The sequence below is a fragment of the Scyliorhinus canicula genome, chromosome 1 (genome assembly GCF_902713615.1).
Source record: "Scyliorhinus canicula chromosome 1, sScyCan1.1, whole genome shotgun sequence".
NCBI lineage: Eukaryota > Metazoa > Chordata > Chondrichthyes > Carcharhiniformes > Scyliorhinidae > Scyliorhinus > Scyliorhinus canicula.
In genome coordinates this window covers 9,173,353-9,190,530 of record NC_052146.1, presented here as the reverse complement: position 1 = coordinate 9,190,530, position 17,178 = coordinate 9,173,353, and the positions used below count along the sequence as shown (strand labels likewise).

The 17,178-nt window shown below is 45.1% G+C and overlaps 1 protein-coding gene across 13 annotated transcripts in view; it reads right to left on the bottom strand.

Annotated features, from left to right (window-relative positions):
- fbrsl1 (fibrosin-like 1) overlaps nucleotides 1-17,178 on the bottom strand; it is a 1,082,194-nt gene that overhangs the window by 524,240 nt on the left and 540,776 nt on the right. For 11 of the 13 annotated variants that reach the window (XM_038805641.1, XM_038805908.1, XM_038805817.1 and 8 more), the window contains 2 exons: nucleotides 5,115-5,216; nucleotides 3,832-3,942 (listed from right to left, as the gene is read on the bottom strand). In XM_038805641.1, the coding sequence (XP_038661569.1) occupies nucleotides 3,832-3,942; nucleotides 5,115-5,216 (213 nt within the window). The remainder of the gene's footprint in view (nucleotides 1-3,831; nucleotides 3,943-5,114; nucleotides 5,217-17,178) is intronic. The other 2 variants (XM_038806290.1, XM_038806535.1) reach the window with 1 other exon arrangement.

Here is a 17,178-nt window from a genome sequence, read left to right as displayed (position 1 = left end):
TAGTCCTACATGGAACAGTACTTCGAGCACAAATTGGTGTCCTTGATTAATATGGGGATTTCTTGATCAATAAGGGGATCAGGGGTTATGGGGAGAAGAGAGAATGGAGGCGAGGAACATACCATCAGCCAAGGTCGAATGGCAGAGCAGACACTGGGTCGAATGGCCTCATTCTGCCCCTATATCTTATAGACTTATGAGGGCTGTCCCATGAGAAGAAATCAGCAGAATGGGCCTATATTCTCTGAAATTTAGAAGAATGATAATAATAATAATCTTTATTTGTGTCACAAGTAGGCTTACATTAATACTGCAATGAAGTAGGGCGGCATGATGGCACAGTGGTTAGCACTGCTGCTCACGGCACCGAGGACCCAGCTTCGAACCCGGACTATGTCTGTGTGGAGTTTGCACATTCTCCAAGTCTGCATGCGTCTCACCCCCACAACCCAAAGATGTGCCTGGTAGGTGAATTGGCCACACTTAATTGCCCCTTAATTGGGAAAAAAAGAATTGGGTACTCTAAATTTATTTTTAAAAAATACTGCAATGAAGTTACTATGAAAATATCCGAAGTGACTACAAAAATCCCCTAGTTGCCACATTCCGGCGCCCGCTCGGGTACACCGAGGGAGAATTCAGAATGTCCAATTCACCTAGCAAATACGTCTTTCGGGATTTGTGGGAGGAAACTGGAGCACCCGGAAGAAACCCACGCAGACACGGGGATGAACGTGCAGACTCCGCACAAACAGTGACCCAAGCCAGGAATAAAACTCGTGTCTCTGCTGCTGAGAAGCAACAGTGCTAATCTTACTGAAATGTATAAAATTCTTAAGCAGCTTGACAGGGTAGATGTCGAAAAATTGTTTCTCCAAGCTGGAAAGTCTGGAACTAGTAAGTTTAAAAATTATTCAAAGTTTCAGAATAAGGTGATGTGGTGATTGTTCCTTTCAGGGCAACACAGCAGAGTAAGAGTCATATGGCCTGGTTGACCAATCGGGACTCAGGGTGTGGAATCACCACATGGTGAGAGGGGCTCCTAGACAAAGTGACATTTTGGGAGTAGCTACAGCCATGCGACTGCTATAAAATTCTTATTAATAAATACATTTTGTGTTCACTAATGAAGTCTGATTGTAGGTTGGCTGGTTAGAGGACTGCGATGAGAAAAAAAAATCTTTACTCCAAGGATTGTGAATCTTTGTAATTGTCTATCCAGAAACCTATTGATGCTCAATCAATCAATATTTTAAAGACTGAAATCAATTGATTTTGGGGCACAAAGGACAGGACAGTAAAGTGGAGAGATCAGCCATGATCTTACTGAATGGTGGAACAGGCCCCAGGAGCCATGGGGCATATTCCTGTTCCTATTTCTTAAGCTGTCATCTAGTTTCCTCCTAAATGCTCCACTAGAGATTCAGTCTTCTTTCAATTTCCTCCCCTGCTTCAATTTATACAGGTTCCCTGGGGCTCTATCGTTTCCTTCTGTGCATCTCCTTCATCGTAATAGTCTAGTCTACTCTTTATCCATGTTTTACTGATGACTCTAAAAGTCACAGATAACAACTTCATGTTGGTCAAAAATTGTGGAATCATTACATCCTCATCTACTCCATACTGTCAATGGGGGAATGTAAATATTGTTCTTTTAATTTTTGTTTTGAAGGCAGTGTAGCCTTGTCTCTTGCAAATCCAATCAACAACCTTTGCTAACTTTACCCTTAGTTTTTTTTGTCTATTAATATCTTTCTAGTCATTATCTGTTTCTGACCACGAGCAGAACACCGATCCCTCTCCAATTTCAAATTCCAACAAGGTTCAAGCTTCATTATTTTCTCCTGAATAACTTTTAATCTATAAAAGGTCAAGCTTGCCCATATTTGGGGACACTATTTCACAGTGTCTCAAACTACTGCTCACACAAAAAAACCCTCATCTGATAGTATGGTGGCACAGTGGCTAGCACGGCTGCCTCACAGCGTTAGGGATCCGGGTTTGATTCTGGCCTTGGGCGACTGTCTGTCTATGTGGAGTTCGCATGTTTTCTCCATCTGCATGGGTTTCCTCCAGGTGTACTGGTTTCCTCGCAGTCCAAAGATGTGCAGATTAGGCCAAGATCAATGAGCGGGGTTACGGGGATAGGGTGGGAAGGTGAGACTAGATAGAGGAGGATCGGTGCAGATCCAATAGGCCAAATGACAATCTTCTGCACTGTAGGCATCCTATGGATTTTATTCTATGATACCACCTTTATGTCCAGTAACCAGCGGCTTTTCATTGCAACTAATTTTTCTTCAAACTATTGATATTACTGAACTATATAAGCCCTTTTGTTTTTTTTTTTTTTTTTTATAAATTTAGATTACCCAATTATTTTTTCCAATTAAGGGGCAATTTAGCGTGGCCAATCCACCTACTCTGCACATTTTTGGGTTGTGGGGGCGAAACCCACGCAGACACGGGGAGAATGTGCAAACTCCACACGGACAGTGACCCAGAGCCGGGATCGAACCTGGGACCTCAGCGTCGTGAGGCGGTTGTACTAACCACTAGGCCACCGTGCTGCCCATAAGCCCTTTTCTGAATATTTTTCTCTCGATCTTCTAAGTTGAAAAGGTGTCATCCTACAAGTCTTCCTCATATTCATTCTCACTTTATTCAAATAGCAATTGTTGACTCAACTCAATTTTCATTGTGTAATTTCAAGAAGGAATTAGATATAGCGATCAAGGGATATTGGGGAGGAGGAGGCGGGATCAGGGTTTGAGCTTGATGATCAGCCATGATCACAATGAATGGCAGAGCAGTCTCGAAGGGCCAAATAGCCTCCTTCTGCTTCTATTTTCTAGGTTTCCCATTACCTCAAAATTTTGGAACTCCATATGACCCTCAATCTTTCCTCCCCTCATTAATTGGAGAAATGCATTCAAGATTAGCATCAACTCATCATGCTTCCTACCTTTTACTAATCTTGAACTTGGTTGTGGGCTTCACTGTGGTGTCTTGTGATGGAATGGTCATGTCCCTACCTCTGAGCCAGAAACTCTGGGTTAGAGTTACACTCCAGGACTGGATGTCCATGGAAGGTGTTCATATCACGTGGTTCAACAGGTTCAATCTGCAAATCCTTTGAATATGCCTAAGGCAGGTAGGCAGAGTGGGAGAGATTCCTGGTCATCCAGAATCTGCAGAAGGCCACTGCAAACCACAGCTGTACCTTTTCAAGCATAACCATGGATGTGGATAAACATGTGGATGGCGAAGGTCACCAAAGCCCTGTTAGGGCATGGTAACTTAAGAGAGACAGTGGGCTTCACTATGGTCTTTTATTTTTGGTTCCCAACCAAAATGTAACACCAACCAGATGAGCCATGTTTGATTCCCGATTAGAGGTAGTTAATTGACCTCAGCTTTGGCAGCATTAGTTCAGCTGAGCAAGGTCCTAAATTGTTATTACAAATAATTATTTTAAAAAATCAACAGCTGGGGCTATGTACTATCGTAGCATGTGATACATGATGAATATCAAAAACTTCAGCCCACAATCAGTAATCTAACTGCATACTGCTGAGGCTCAGAATGCACCATAGCCATGAATTTCCTGCAAAATCAACAGTCTATGGTTTACGAAGCACCATACAGAAGTAGAACTTGCGTGCATTTTGTCACATGTAACAGTAGACCACCTGTATATTACCAGGAAATTGATAACAAGCATGCTGACCGAAGGAAGATTCCACACCAGGCACTTGGTGAACAACTCTTCCTAACTATCAATTCCTAGGAATAATACAGCTGGACTTATTTATTTTGATCATATCTTACCTCTTTAGTGTGAGTTGATGTTGAAAGAACTTTTGACATCTTGGCCTGTTGTGGACTTCGGTAGTGAATTCGGCATATTGACTGCTCCTGAAGATTGCGGTAGTTTTCCCGCTGTGAGGTAAGTGGAAACGTGATTTCAAGTGTGTCTTGGGCGTTTTTCGATGTTAATGTGCATTTTAGGAAATGTGGTGCTTGCTCTTCTTAAAAAAAAATAAACTGTGTGGTATATATAACCTGGGAAAGATGAATGAAAGTAGTGATGTTTTGTCTGAAGATATGGAGAGTTTGAGTGGAGAAATGCAGCCTAGATGTGCATTTGTGCACATCAAAATGTTTATAATCAGTTTGTGGAGTATTTCTGCAAGGGTATCCTGTTCCATATATTAATCAAAATCCATTGAAACCAACAGGGATAAACTGGTCTTATCTGGATCTAACTGGCATTTTGATGAGGACAGGTAATGTGGTAGTGTATAATCAAATTACTGTATAGGTCGTTTAATATTCAGTGATATGTTTCAATGGAATATGACCAGAAACAATGCAGAATGGAAGCAAGTGAATGGAAACTCTGTCTTCCCATTTTTCTAGCCAAAATGAATTGGTTAACACAGCAACATTGTTTTAAGTAATCATTTCTAGCCTTCCTGTCGTACTTAACATTATTTATAGGCTATTTAACAAATGATATTCCTATACGCTGGGATGAATTCAGGACTACTAGTCAGCATCCTTAAATAAATCTGTAGGGGGCCTCCCTTCATTTTTGCACACAACTTAGTTCCCTGTAGTAGAACATGGAATGTTTGAAAGAAATTTCTAAGAGGGAGTATTTACAGGCACGAGCCATCATGATATAGTGCCAACATCATACCTGCATGTCACACAGCATTTATAAGCAGGTTAGGTATGACAAAAAGGATGGTGTACACCAGTGCTGTCAAAAGGGAGGAGGTATTTGCATAGTTAGATTCCAACATTCCTAACCAGGCTTGGCACGTTCATTATTGAATTAATCTGGTATTTGCACATCAACACTTTGCAGACAGGTCTTTAGATATCTAGCTACTTCCCTTGAAAAGGAAAACATTTGTTCAAATTCTGCATCAGTTAGATTCCCAACAGCTCCTGTGTCTGTAGAATGAAGCACTGAATGCCATTTTATGAAAACATATCCTCATCTCTATTCTCAACTACAAAATCCCTCCACAAGACAATTGCAATGGCCTGTCATTGCCCCTGAACACCAAGTGCAGAAACTTTTATTTTAAATGAGTACTTACATCACTAAGCTTGTCTCTCGAGCTGCTCTTCTCTGGACTATTGGCTTCTCTGACGCTCTCATCCTCATTGTTCCTGCCATTTTGATTGGAAGAGATCTTCATCTACATAACAAGGGAGAAGGATAAATGTTTGAGTTATAACTTCACTGTTGGGTGATGAATGAATACCTACTGCTGTAGGATCAATGTGTTAAATTTACTGATGAACAGTTGCGCTCCAAAAACTGATCCTTTTCTAGCAACACGACATAAATACAATATCCTTCTTGCGTAGGACAGAAAATTGGAAATCTAAATACAAACAAAATTGCATTTATATAGCACCTCATCACATTCTCAGAATAATGCTCATCAATTAATTATTTTAGGAACCAGTCTTTTAGTGGGATTGGACCTAAAACAGTCTGACTTCACACTGACCAAAAAGTTTGAAATGATTTGCACTCTGAATAGAGAGAGAACTGAAAAGTAGGAGGAAATTGATACTAATTTAAGGAAGAACATTTTGTGATCATTATGCGCAGCCTTTTACAGCTTTGTTGGATTTGTGAACATCATGCCACATATGGTCGGTTCCCAAACTCAACCATGCCATTGTGCAGGGCTGTCATGCGAAGGGAGGTGAGAAGACACTCAGAAGCAGCATTATTAAATAGGCTGCATGGCATGTGGTGACATGCTGAGACTCAGGGATTGGAGGAAGGAAAGAACAATGTTCACAGAATCACAGACAAATACAGTGCAGAAAAGGCCCTTCCGCCCATCGAGTCTGCACCGCCGCATAAAAGGCCCTGACCTGCCCACTTAATCCTATTTGCCAGTACGGCCCACAGCCTCAAATGTTGAGACGTGTAAAATGCTCGTCCAGGTACTTTTTAAAGGCTGCAAGGCAACCCGCCTCTACCACCCTCCCAGTCATTGCGTTCCAGACCGTCACCATGCTCTGGATAAAAAACGTTTCCCCTCAAATTCCCCCTGAACCTCCCTCTCCTCAACTTGAACTTGTGTCCTCACGTAACCGACCCTTCATCTAAGGGGAATAGCTGTTCCTATCCACCCTGCCCTTGCCCCTCAATCAGGTCGTCCCACAGTCTTTTCTGCTCCAGCTAAAACAATCCAAACCTATCCAACCTCTCTTCATAACTTAAATGTGGTCCCTTTGTTCAAGAAGGGGAGTAGAGATAACCCCGGTAACTATAGGCCGGTGAGCCTAACGTCTGTGGTGGGTAAGGTCTTGGAGAGGATTATAAAAGATACGATTTATAATCATCTAGACAGGAATAATATGATTAGGGATAGTCGGCATGGTTTTGTGAAGGGTAGGTCATGCCTCACAAACCTTATCGAGTTCTTTGAGAAGGTGACTGAACAGGTAGACGAGGGTAGAGCAGTTGATGTGGTGTATATGGATTTCAGTAAAGCGTTTGATAAGGTTCCCCACGGTCGGCTATTGCAGAAAATACGGAGGCTGGGGATTGAGGGTGATTTAGAGATGTGGATCAGAAATTGGCTAGTTGAAAGAAGACAGAGAGTGGTAGTTGATGGGAAATGTTCAGAATGGAGTTCAGTTACGAGTGGCGTACCACAAGGATCTGTTCTGGGGCCGTTGCTGTTTGTCATTTTTATAAATGACCTAGAGGAGGGCACAGAAGGATGGGTGAGTAAATTTACAGACGACACTAAAGTCGGTGGAGTTGTAGACAGTGCGGAAGGATGTTGCAGGTTACAGAGGGACATAGATAAGCTGCAGAGCTGGGCTGAGAGGTGGCAAATGGAGTTTAATGTGGAGAAGTGTGAGGTGATTCACTTTGGAAAGAATAACAGGAATGCGGAATATTTGGCTAATGGTAAAATTCTTGGTAGTGTGGATGAGCAGAGGGATCTCGGTGTCCATGTACATAGATCCCTGAAAGTTGCCACCCAGGTTGATAGGGTTGTGAAGAAGGCCTATGGTGTGTTGGCCTTTATTGGTAGAGGGATTGAGTTCCGGAGCCATGAGGTCATGTTGCAGTTGTACAAAACTCTAGTACGGCCGCATTTGGAGTATTGCGTACAGTTCTGGTCGCCTCATTATAGGAAGGACGTGGAAGCCTTGGAACGGGTGCAGAGGAGATTTACCAGGATGTTGCCTGGTATGGAGGGAAAATCTTATGAGGAAAGGCTGATGGACTTGAGGTTGTTTTCGTTAGAGAGAAGAAGGTTAAGAGGTGACTTAATAGAGGCATACAAAATGATCAGAGGGTTAGATAGGGTGGACAGCGAGAGCCTTCTCCCGCGGATGGAGGTGGCTAGCACGACGGGACATAGCCTTAAATTGAAGGGTAATAGATATAGGACAGAGGTCAGAGGTGGGTTTTTTACGCAAAGAGTGGTGAGGCCGTGGAATGCCCTACCTGCAACAGTAGTGAACTCGCCAACACTGAGGGCATTAAAAAATTTATTGGATAAGCATATGGATGATAAGGGCATAGTGTAGGTTAGATGGCCTTGAGTTTTTTTCCATGTCGGTGCAACATCGAGGGCCGAAGGGCCTGTACTGCGCTGTATCGTTCTATGTTCTAAATGTTCCATCCCAGGCAACATCCTGGTGAATCTCCTCTGCACCCCCTCCAGTGCAATCACATCCTTCCGATAATGTGGCGACCAGGACTGCATACAAGACTCCAGCTGTGGCCTCACCAATGTTCTATATAACTCCAACATGACTTCTTTGCTTTTGTAATCTATACAATGACTGATAAAGGCAAGTATACCATATGAAAAAATTAAAATCGCTTATTGTCACGAGTAGGCTTCAATGAAGTTACTGTGAAAAGCCCCTAGTCGCCACATTCCGGCGCCTGTCCGGGGAGGCTGGTACGGGAATCGAACCGTGCTGCTGGCCTGCTTGGTCTGCTTTAAAAGCTAGCGATTTAGCCCAGTGAGCTAAACCAGCCCCATATGCCTTTTCACCACCCTATTAACCTGTCCTCCTACCTTCAGAGATCTATTTATAGAACATAGAACAGTACAGCACAGAACAGGCCCTTCGGCCCTCAATGTTGTGCCGAGCCATGATCATCCTACTCAAACCCACGTATCCACCCTATACCCGTAACCCAACAACCCCCCCCATTACCTTACTTTTATTAGGACACTACGGGCAATTTAGCATGGCCAATCCACCTAACCCGCACATCTTTGGACTGTGGGAGGAAACCGGAGCACCCGGAGGAAACCCACGCACACAGGGGGAGGACGTGCAGACGCCACACAGACAGTGACCCAGCCGGGAATCGAACCTGGGACCCTGGAGCTGTGAAGCATTTATGCTAACCACCATGCTACCCTGCTGCCCACTTAATCCTAGGTCCACTCCAAGGTCTCTTTGTTCCTTAGGACTTTTTAGTGTCAGACCATTCTTTTTTTTAAACATAAATTTAGAGTACCCAATTCATTTTTTCCAATTAAGGGGCAATTTAGCATGGCCAATCCACCTAGCCTGCACATCTTTGGGTTGTGGGGGCAAGACCCACGCAAACACGGGGAGAACGTGCAAACTCCACACGAACAGTGACCCAGAGCCGGGATCGAACATGGGACCTCGGATCCGTGAGGCAGCAGGGCTAACCCACTGCGCCACCTTGTTGCCCTAGTGTCAGACCATTCATTGAATATTTCTTTATCAAACTGCTCCTTCCAAAGTGTAACACCTCACACTTTTCAGGGTTGAATTGCATCTACCACTATTCTGCCCATTTGACTAATCCGTCTATATCTTCCTATAACCCAAGACTCTCAGCCTCACCACCTGGCCTATCTTTGTGTCATAATTTTATATCCTGATATTTCCGATTACTTGTTAACAATACAAATGCACCAGCCAATTTGTAGCATCAAGAACCAACTAGCAACTGTTGTACAAAGAACCGTGTATCTTGCTTTTGGGTGAACTGGTTGAGGAAGAATGTAGGTTTGCATTCAGAATTCCCTTTTTTATCCAGTGCAACAGCGAAACTGAATTCAACTGAAGCTTGGCAACTCTTTAACTCGACAAGTCCTCCCTCCTGAAGTGTTAGCCAAGATGATGTAGAATTGAGGTTAAAATTAAACTCACAACCTTCTCACTCAGAGAATAGGACTACCAACTAAAAACAAAAGAAAGGGCGGCACAGTGGCGCAACGGTTAGCACTGCTGCCTCATGGCGCCAAGGACCCGGGTTCGATCCCGGCCCCGGGCCACTGCCCATGTGGAGTTTGTATATTCTCCCAGTGTCTGCATGGGTCTCACCCCTACAACCAAATGGGCGGCACGGCAGCACAGTGGTTAGCACTGTTGTATCACAGCTCCAGTGCGGGTCCCAGGTTCGATTCCTGGCTTGGGCCACTGTCTGTGCGGAGTCTGCACCTTCTCCCTGTGTCTGCGTGGGTTTCCTCCGGTTTCCTCCCACAGTCCAAAGATGTGCAGGTCAGGTGGATTGGTCATGTTAAATTGCCCTGAATGCCCAAAAAGGTTCACTGGGGTTACTTGGTTACGGGGATAGGGTGGAGGTGTGGGCTTAAGAAGGGTGCTCTTTCCAAGTGCCGATGCAGACTCAATGAGCCAAATTGCCTCCTTCTTCTTTGTAAATTCTATGATTTTATGATGTTCAGGTTAAGTGGATTGGCCACGCTAAATTGCCCCTTAACTGGAAAAGAAGAATTGGGCACTTTAAATTTACATTAAAAACATAAAAACTATAGAAAAATATAGCAACCACAATAAAAAGTGTGCTGCATCTTTTCCGGTTACTCACCAATGGTGTAATATGACTGATAGTAAATATGAGCTGGGAATTTGGTAACAGCCACTCCCGTTTTGCTGCTGGAACACTGACGGAAACCCCATTAATTCCCACAAAAAAAAAGGTTTTCAACAAACTCTTGCTAAGTTACAACAGCAGGAACAAGGCTGAGTAAAGCCCTGGCCAGGAGTTTGCTGTTGACGGTTTGGTAAGAACTGTCTGATTTTATAATGAAACTAGGTCAATATTGTTTTGAGCTTCTTGGGTGTGCCCTAGAATGGCAGATGATGAGATAAATTAAATATTCAATTTACGAGTAACTTGGCACCCCACATTCACTTTCAAATAATCCAATATAGTTAGGAACCAGATGATATCAGATATCAGCTGAACGCACCTTCCATTTAATCGTGTGTCGTCGTCCGTTGTCTCTCCCCCCCCCCCGTATATTCTAATTCTGTTCTTGCTTGATTTTTTTTTGTGTTGAACGTTTCACCCTGCATGGATGTCACTGTACTACCATACGATACATCAGCCTCTCTGTCAGACAGGTCATTTCCCCTGGAGACCCAAGAGAATGGGGGCTGTTTAACTGGAGTACACCTTAGTGTATTTTCATGTCTGCCCACAAGCATCTTTCAATAAGGCATGACCTTGATACTACTTCATGACTGGTTATACATGTGAATCAGTGTCACTGGAAAACTAACCCCCAACTCAGGTGTCATACACACACACATCTGGAAGCTATACACTGCAGAGTTTGACTGTCATCAATTTGAAAGCCAATCAGATCTCAGATGTAAGTTAAAAGCGGGACATTGAAGTCACTTTGGAAGCAGCCGAGAAGATATCACAGAATTGTTCACCTATTCACCCAAAGTCAGATATCCCTCCTCAGAATTTTAATACAACATGGGGCCAGATCACCTCCAAGAAGCACAGGAGCAGATGAATGGCAGTAGCCTTTCGACCTTTTCATTGCTGGGCAAAGGAACACGGACATGGGCTAACTGAGGTGGTGAAATTTAATCGATGCTGATTTATGTTGAGAAGCTTTGATTTTAATGTTTTAAAAACAAAGGCATGAATTTGAGGTTCTGCTTTTAACATCAAAGCTCTGTACGTAATAGGTGCAGGAAAACACAAAAAAGTAAATACCATTCCATTTTACTAATCGTAGAACCATAGAACTCCTACTGTGCAGCAGGAGGCTATTCGGCCCATCGAGTTTGCACCAACCCTCTGAAAGAGCACCCTACCCAGGCCCCCCCCCCCCCCCCCCCCCACCCCCCCCACCCCACCCAATAACCCCACCTAATCTGCACATCTTTGGACTGTGGGAGAAACCCGACACAGAGAGAATGTGCTAACTCCACAGTCACCCAAGGCCGGAATTGAACCTGGCCCTCTGGCTCTGAGAGGCAGCAGTGCTAACCACAGTATCACGTCGCCTTCAAAAATGATTTGGCACAAAAGCTCACACCCAACTTTGCTATAGCCAAAGGACCCAGTTAACTTCACAATTTCGTAAATCACAAATAATATATTTTTAAAAATGGGATCACAAGAAGATCAACACAATGTTTGCCGCTCAAAGAGGAGACATGTGATAAGCTGATGCTACTGCCTTTAATGCCCCCTCCCCATCTCTTCATTTATTCTATAAATAGCAGCCACCTGGCCACAATTATATCAAAAAGGTTTCCTCCATAAACAAACAGCATATGCACCATTCAAACCCCCAGGAGCTGCATACTTAACATTCATTAAATCAACATGCTTTGAATGACTCAGGGAATGTCAGCAATTAACTCCACTGCAATGAACAAGCAGGAGGCGAGAGCGAGGAAGAGAGTGAAAAAATATCTGTCCAAGTAACACCGACTGTGAGAAGCTGATCAAGAATGCAAATTAGAATGAATGCCGTTGCAATTAACCTATTAGAGTAAGTATCAATTATTAAACACGCTTGTTCCTCTGGCTCACACTGCTCTGAATTAAGAGGGTCATCAGCTGATTTGACAGATCGTGTTCCTTTACACCTGCTGGCTGCCAGCAGGAGTCCGCACACCCACTGGCAAGGCAAGCCGACCTGTCTTAATCATTTGTAATTATCCTAACGAGCTCTAGTCATAATTCTGGTAACAGGAGTTCCTGATCAGCCAAACAAATTAAGTGGTCTAACCTCCAATCCGGTTGTCTGTCCCCATCACACTGACAGAATTATTCCACACCTGGACCATCATTCTTTGAAACATTCAGTACAGGCAAGAGGCAGGAAGAAGTTTATACCTCCTGGTGATATTAACTTGTCCTATACAGCTGCAACCCATGTATAGAAGCACCAGTCACATTATCTTGATTGCAAACAAAATGATATTCATTAGTAAATAGCTCAACAGTCATTGCTGCACACACAGCAGCAGATTTCCTATTTACAGAATAGGATGGAACTAGGAGGCAACATAAGATATACAGCTCTTATTCAAGTTACAAATGACATCCTATGTTACTGTGAGACAGGTATATTATCACTCCTCATTCAACTTGATCTGTCTGCAGCCTTTAACCGGTCTCCACCAACACTGGCCCACTGCTTATCAGCTGGGTGGCTCTGCATTCACCTGGTCTATCGAACTGTAGCCAGGGAAGCATCTGCAGTGGCTTCTCTTCCAGCTCCTGCAGAGCGACGTCTGGTGCTCCTCAAATATCCATCCTGAGCACTCCAAATATCCTACCAATAATACTCTTCAGTCAAAAACACAACAGTAGTTTCCACATGATGATACCCTCTTAAGCTGACCAACAGCTCTCTCCACCCCCGACATTTTCTCCAAATTATCAGATTGTCCAACAAACATAGAAACAGAAATGTTCTCCAATTCAATGATAGAAAGGCTGGAGACATGTTCGCTACAAAATTCACTCCCTAGTCACCAACTCTAAACCTCTCCCTGGCAACTGTCTTGAGGCTAAACCAGATTGTTGCAATTTTTAAAAAAAAGTATTTTTATTGAGTTTTTCACATTTTATATCAACAGTTACAGAACAAGACAAAAATCAACATATGCATATAAAATTGCACCAACAGTAGTTTCACTGTCGCTCGGGCAACGTCCTGGAACTCCGTTCCTAACAGCACAGTGGGTGGACCTGCACCTCAAAGACTGCAGCGGTACAAGGCGGCAGCTCACCACCACCTTCTGAAGGGCAGTTAGGGATGGGCAATAAATGCTGGGCCTAACCAGCGATGCCCACAGCCTGTAAATGAATTTTAAAAATTATACACATTTTTTTTTTTTCTTTTTAAAAAAAATTTAGATTACCCAATTATTTTTTCCAATTAAGGGGCAATTTAGCGTGGCCAATCCACCAAACCTGCACATTTTTGGGTTGTGGGGGCGAAACCCACGCAGACACGGGGAGAATGTGCAAACTCCACACAGACAGTGACCCAGAGCCGGGATCGAACCTGGGACCTCAGCGCCGTGAGGCGGTTGTGCTAACCACTAGGCCACCGTGCTGCCCTTAAAAAAATTATACACATATTATATAATCCCAACATGTAAAACCTACATTACAGAGTGGGCTTGTTTAGCCTAAATGAAGTGAAAGTCGAAAAAGGATACATGTCCTCCCCTCCCTCCGCTTCCCCTTCCTCCTGTATCATGTGGATAGGCAAGGGAATGTGTGTGTGAAGCCAGAGGAAATGGGCGTGGTACTAAATGAATACTTTGCATCAGTATTCACCAAAGAGAAGGAATTGGTGGATGTTGAGTCTGAAGAAGGGTGTAGATAGCCTGAGTCACATTGAGATCCAAAAAGACGAGGTGTTGGGCGTCTTGAAAAATATTAAGGTAGATAAGTCCCCAGGGCCTGATGGGATCTACCCCAGAATACTGGAGGAGGCGAGAGAGGAAATTACTGAGGCCTTGACAGAAATCTTTGGATCCTCACTGTCTTCAGGTGATGTCCCAGGGGACTGGAGAATAGCCAACGTTGTTCCTTTGTTTATGAAGGGTAGCAAGGATAACTACAGGCCGGTGAGCCTTACATCAGTGGTAGGGAAATTACTGCAGAGAATTCTTCGGGACAGAATCTACTCCCATTCAGAAGCAAATGGACATATTAGCAAGAGGCAGCACGGTTTTGAGAAGGGGAGGTCGTGTCTCACTAACTTGATAGAGTTTTTCGAAGAAGTCACAAAGATAATTGATGCAGGTAGGGCAGTGGATGTTGTCTCTATGGACTTCAATACGACCTTTGACAAGGTCCCTCATAGTCGACTGGTACAAAAGGTGAAGTCACATGGGATCAGGGGTGAGCTGGCAAAATGGATACAGAACTGGCTAGGTCATAGAAGGCAGAGAGTAGCAATGGAAGGGTGCTTTTCTGATTGGAGGGCTGTGACTAGTGGTGTTCCACAGGGATCAGTGCTGGGACCTTTGCTGTTCGTAGTATATATAAATGATTTGGAGGAAAATGTAACTGGTCTGATTAGTAAGTTTGCAGACGACACAAAGGTTGGTGGAATTGCGGATAGCGATGAGGACTGTCAGAGGATACAGCAGGATTTAGATTGTTTGGAGACTTGGGCGGAGAGATGGCAGATGGAGTTTAATCCGGACAAATGTGAGGTAATACATTTTGGAAGGTCTAATGCAGGTAGGGAATATACAGTGAATGGTAGAACCCTCAAGAGTATTGACAGTCAGAGAGATCTAGGTGTACAGGTCCACAGATCACTGAAAGGGGCAACACAGGTGGAGAAGGTAGTCCAGAAGGCATACGGCATGCTTGCCTTCATTGGCCGGGACATTGAGTATAAGAATTGGCAAGTCATGTTTCAGCTGCATAGAACCTTAGTTAGGCCACACTTGGAGTATAGTGTTCAATTCTGGTCGCCACACGACCAGAACGATGTGGAGGCTTTAGAGAGGGTGCAGAAGAGATTTACCAGGATGTTGCCTGGTATGGAGGCATTAGCTATGAGGAGCGGTTGAATAAACTCGGTTTGTTCTCATTGGAAAGACGGAGGTTGAGGGGCGACCTGATAGAGGTCTACTAAATTATGAAGGGCATAGACAGAGTGGATAGTCAGAAACTTTTTCCCAGGGTAGAGGGGTCAATTGCTAGGGGGCATAGGTTTAAAGTGCGAGGGGCAAGGTTTAGAGGAGATGTACGAGGCAAGTCTTTTTTACACGGAGGGTAGTGGGTACCTGGAACTCGCTGCTGGAGGAGGTGGTGGAAGCAGGGACGATAGAGGGGCATCTTGACAAGTACATAAATACGATGGGAATAGAGGGTACGGACCCAGGAAGTGTAGAAGATTTTAGTTTAGAAGGGCAGCATGGTCGGCGTGGACATGGAGGGCCGAAGGGCCTGTTCCTGTGCAGTACTTTTCTTTGTTCTTTGTTTCCTCTCTTTGTTTTGTGGTCCGTTCGGATACCCTGCCCCCTGCCCCCCCCCCCCCCCCCCCCCACCCCCCCCCGTTCCTATTGGTTGCTTGTTACGAACAGATCCTGGAACATGATGGTGAACAGTCTCCATGTGCTGGGGAATCCTTCCTCTGATCCTCCAAGGATGTATTTTCTGCAGCTTTGGGTGGTGCTGCCGATCGACAGCCGATCAGGAGTCTCCGGCAGGCGAGGCAGGTGGTGCGCCCTGTCGACCACCTTTACCTGCGTTAGGCTTAGGCCTGCGCTCGTGAAAGCGACGTTTGCCCTGTGCAGTGACCCGATCCAGAGTCCTCTCTCCTTTCTCATCCTGTCCAGGGGAGGCTGGGGGGGCAGGGGGCGCGCGTACACACCTCCCCAAAACAGGGAGTATTTTTCCCTTGCTCAGGTTGAGTTTATGAGCTGAGACTGCACCGAACGTCCTTAGGAGTTCCATTATTCCTTCATGTTGGCTTGGCTAGGGGGCTGAAGACGTAGAGGAGCAGGTCATCATCTATACTCCCCGTCTCCTCTCTGAATGCCTCTCCACCTGTTCTCTCCTGGGGAGATCATGCCCAGAAGGCACCTGATGTTCGCTGTTACCCGTCTTCCCTTGACAAAACTCACCTGATCTTCCGCTACTACTTCTGGTACGCAGCTCTCCAGTCACTTTGCCAGGATTTTGGCATCAGTGTTCAGGAGTGAGCTGAGTCTGTTTGACCCACACGCCATTGGGTGTTTGTCCTTTTTTGGTGGCAGCGATAGCGAAGCCCGAGCCAGGGTTGGCAGAGTTCCCTTTGATAACGAATCAATGAACATCTCCCACAGGGAGAAAATAGTCCTGGCGCCTTCCCCGTCTGCATGGAGTTAATACTCTTCACGACTTTCCCAGTTCTAGCGGTGCTTCCAGGCCCGGTTTCTTTTCCTTCCCTACAACTGTCATGTCCATCTGTCGAGGAACTGTTTCATCTTTGAGCCCTCCCTCTGGAGGCTCGGAGGTGTACAATTCCCAGTAGAATGTCGCAAAGGTCTCGCTAATCCCATCTGGCGCAGCGACTTGTTTGCCATTCCTGCCCTTCACCGGCGCTATTTCCCTCGTGGCTGCCTGCTTTCTTAGCTGGTGAGGCAGTAGGTGGTTGACTTTCTCTCTATGCATATCAAAGGTTTCATAGAATCCTATGGTGTAGGAGGCCATTCGGCCCATCGAGTCTGCACCGATCCTTTGAAAGAGTACCCTACCGAGGCCCACTCCCCCACCCCATCTCCATAACCCCATCTACCCTTTAGATACCAAGGGGCAATTTATCGTGGCCAATCCACCTAACTTGCACATCTTTGGACTGTGGGAGGAAACCAGAGGACCCGAAGGAAACGCAGACACGGGGAGAATGTGCAGACTCCACACAGTCACCCGAGGCCAAATTTAACGCGGGTCCCTGGAACTGTGAGGCAGCAGTGCTAACCATTTTGCCGCCCGACAGTCTCCTGTGTCTGGCGGAGCTGGTGTATTGCTTTCCCGGTGGACAGTAGGTCAAATTCCATTTGCAGTTATTTCCTCTGCACCAGTAGCTTTGTGGTCGGACCGTGAAATACCGCCGGCCCACCTCCAGTGTGCCGCCCTGAAAGCTATTATTTCGCCCCTCATTACCGCCTTCAGTGCCTCAGAATGTGGAGGGTGAGACCTCCCCATTTTGGTTGCAGGTTACGTATCGGTCGATGGCTTGTGGTATCTTCTAACAGAATTACTTGTCAGTGGGACTGTTGTGTCCAGCCTCCATGGGGAGCCTTGGGCCTTGCCCATCTCCAACCTCACAGCCACGTAGTTTGGAGCGTGGTCAGAGATTACTATTGTGGAGTATTCCA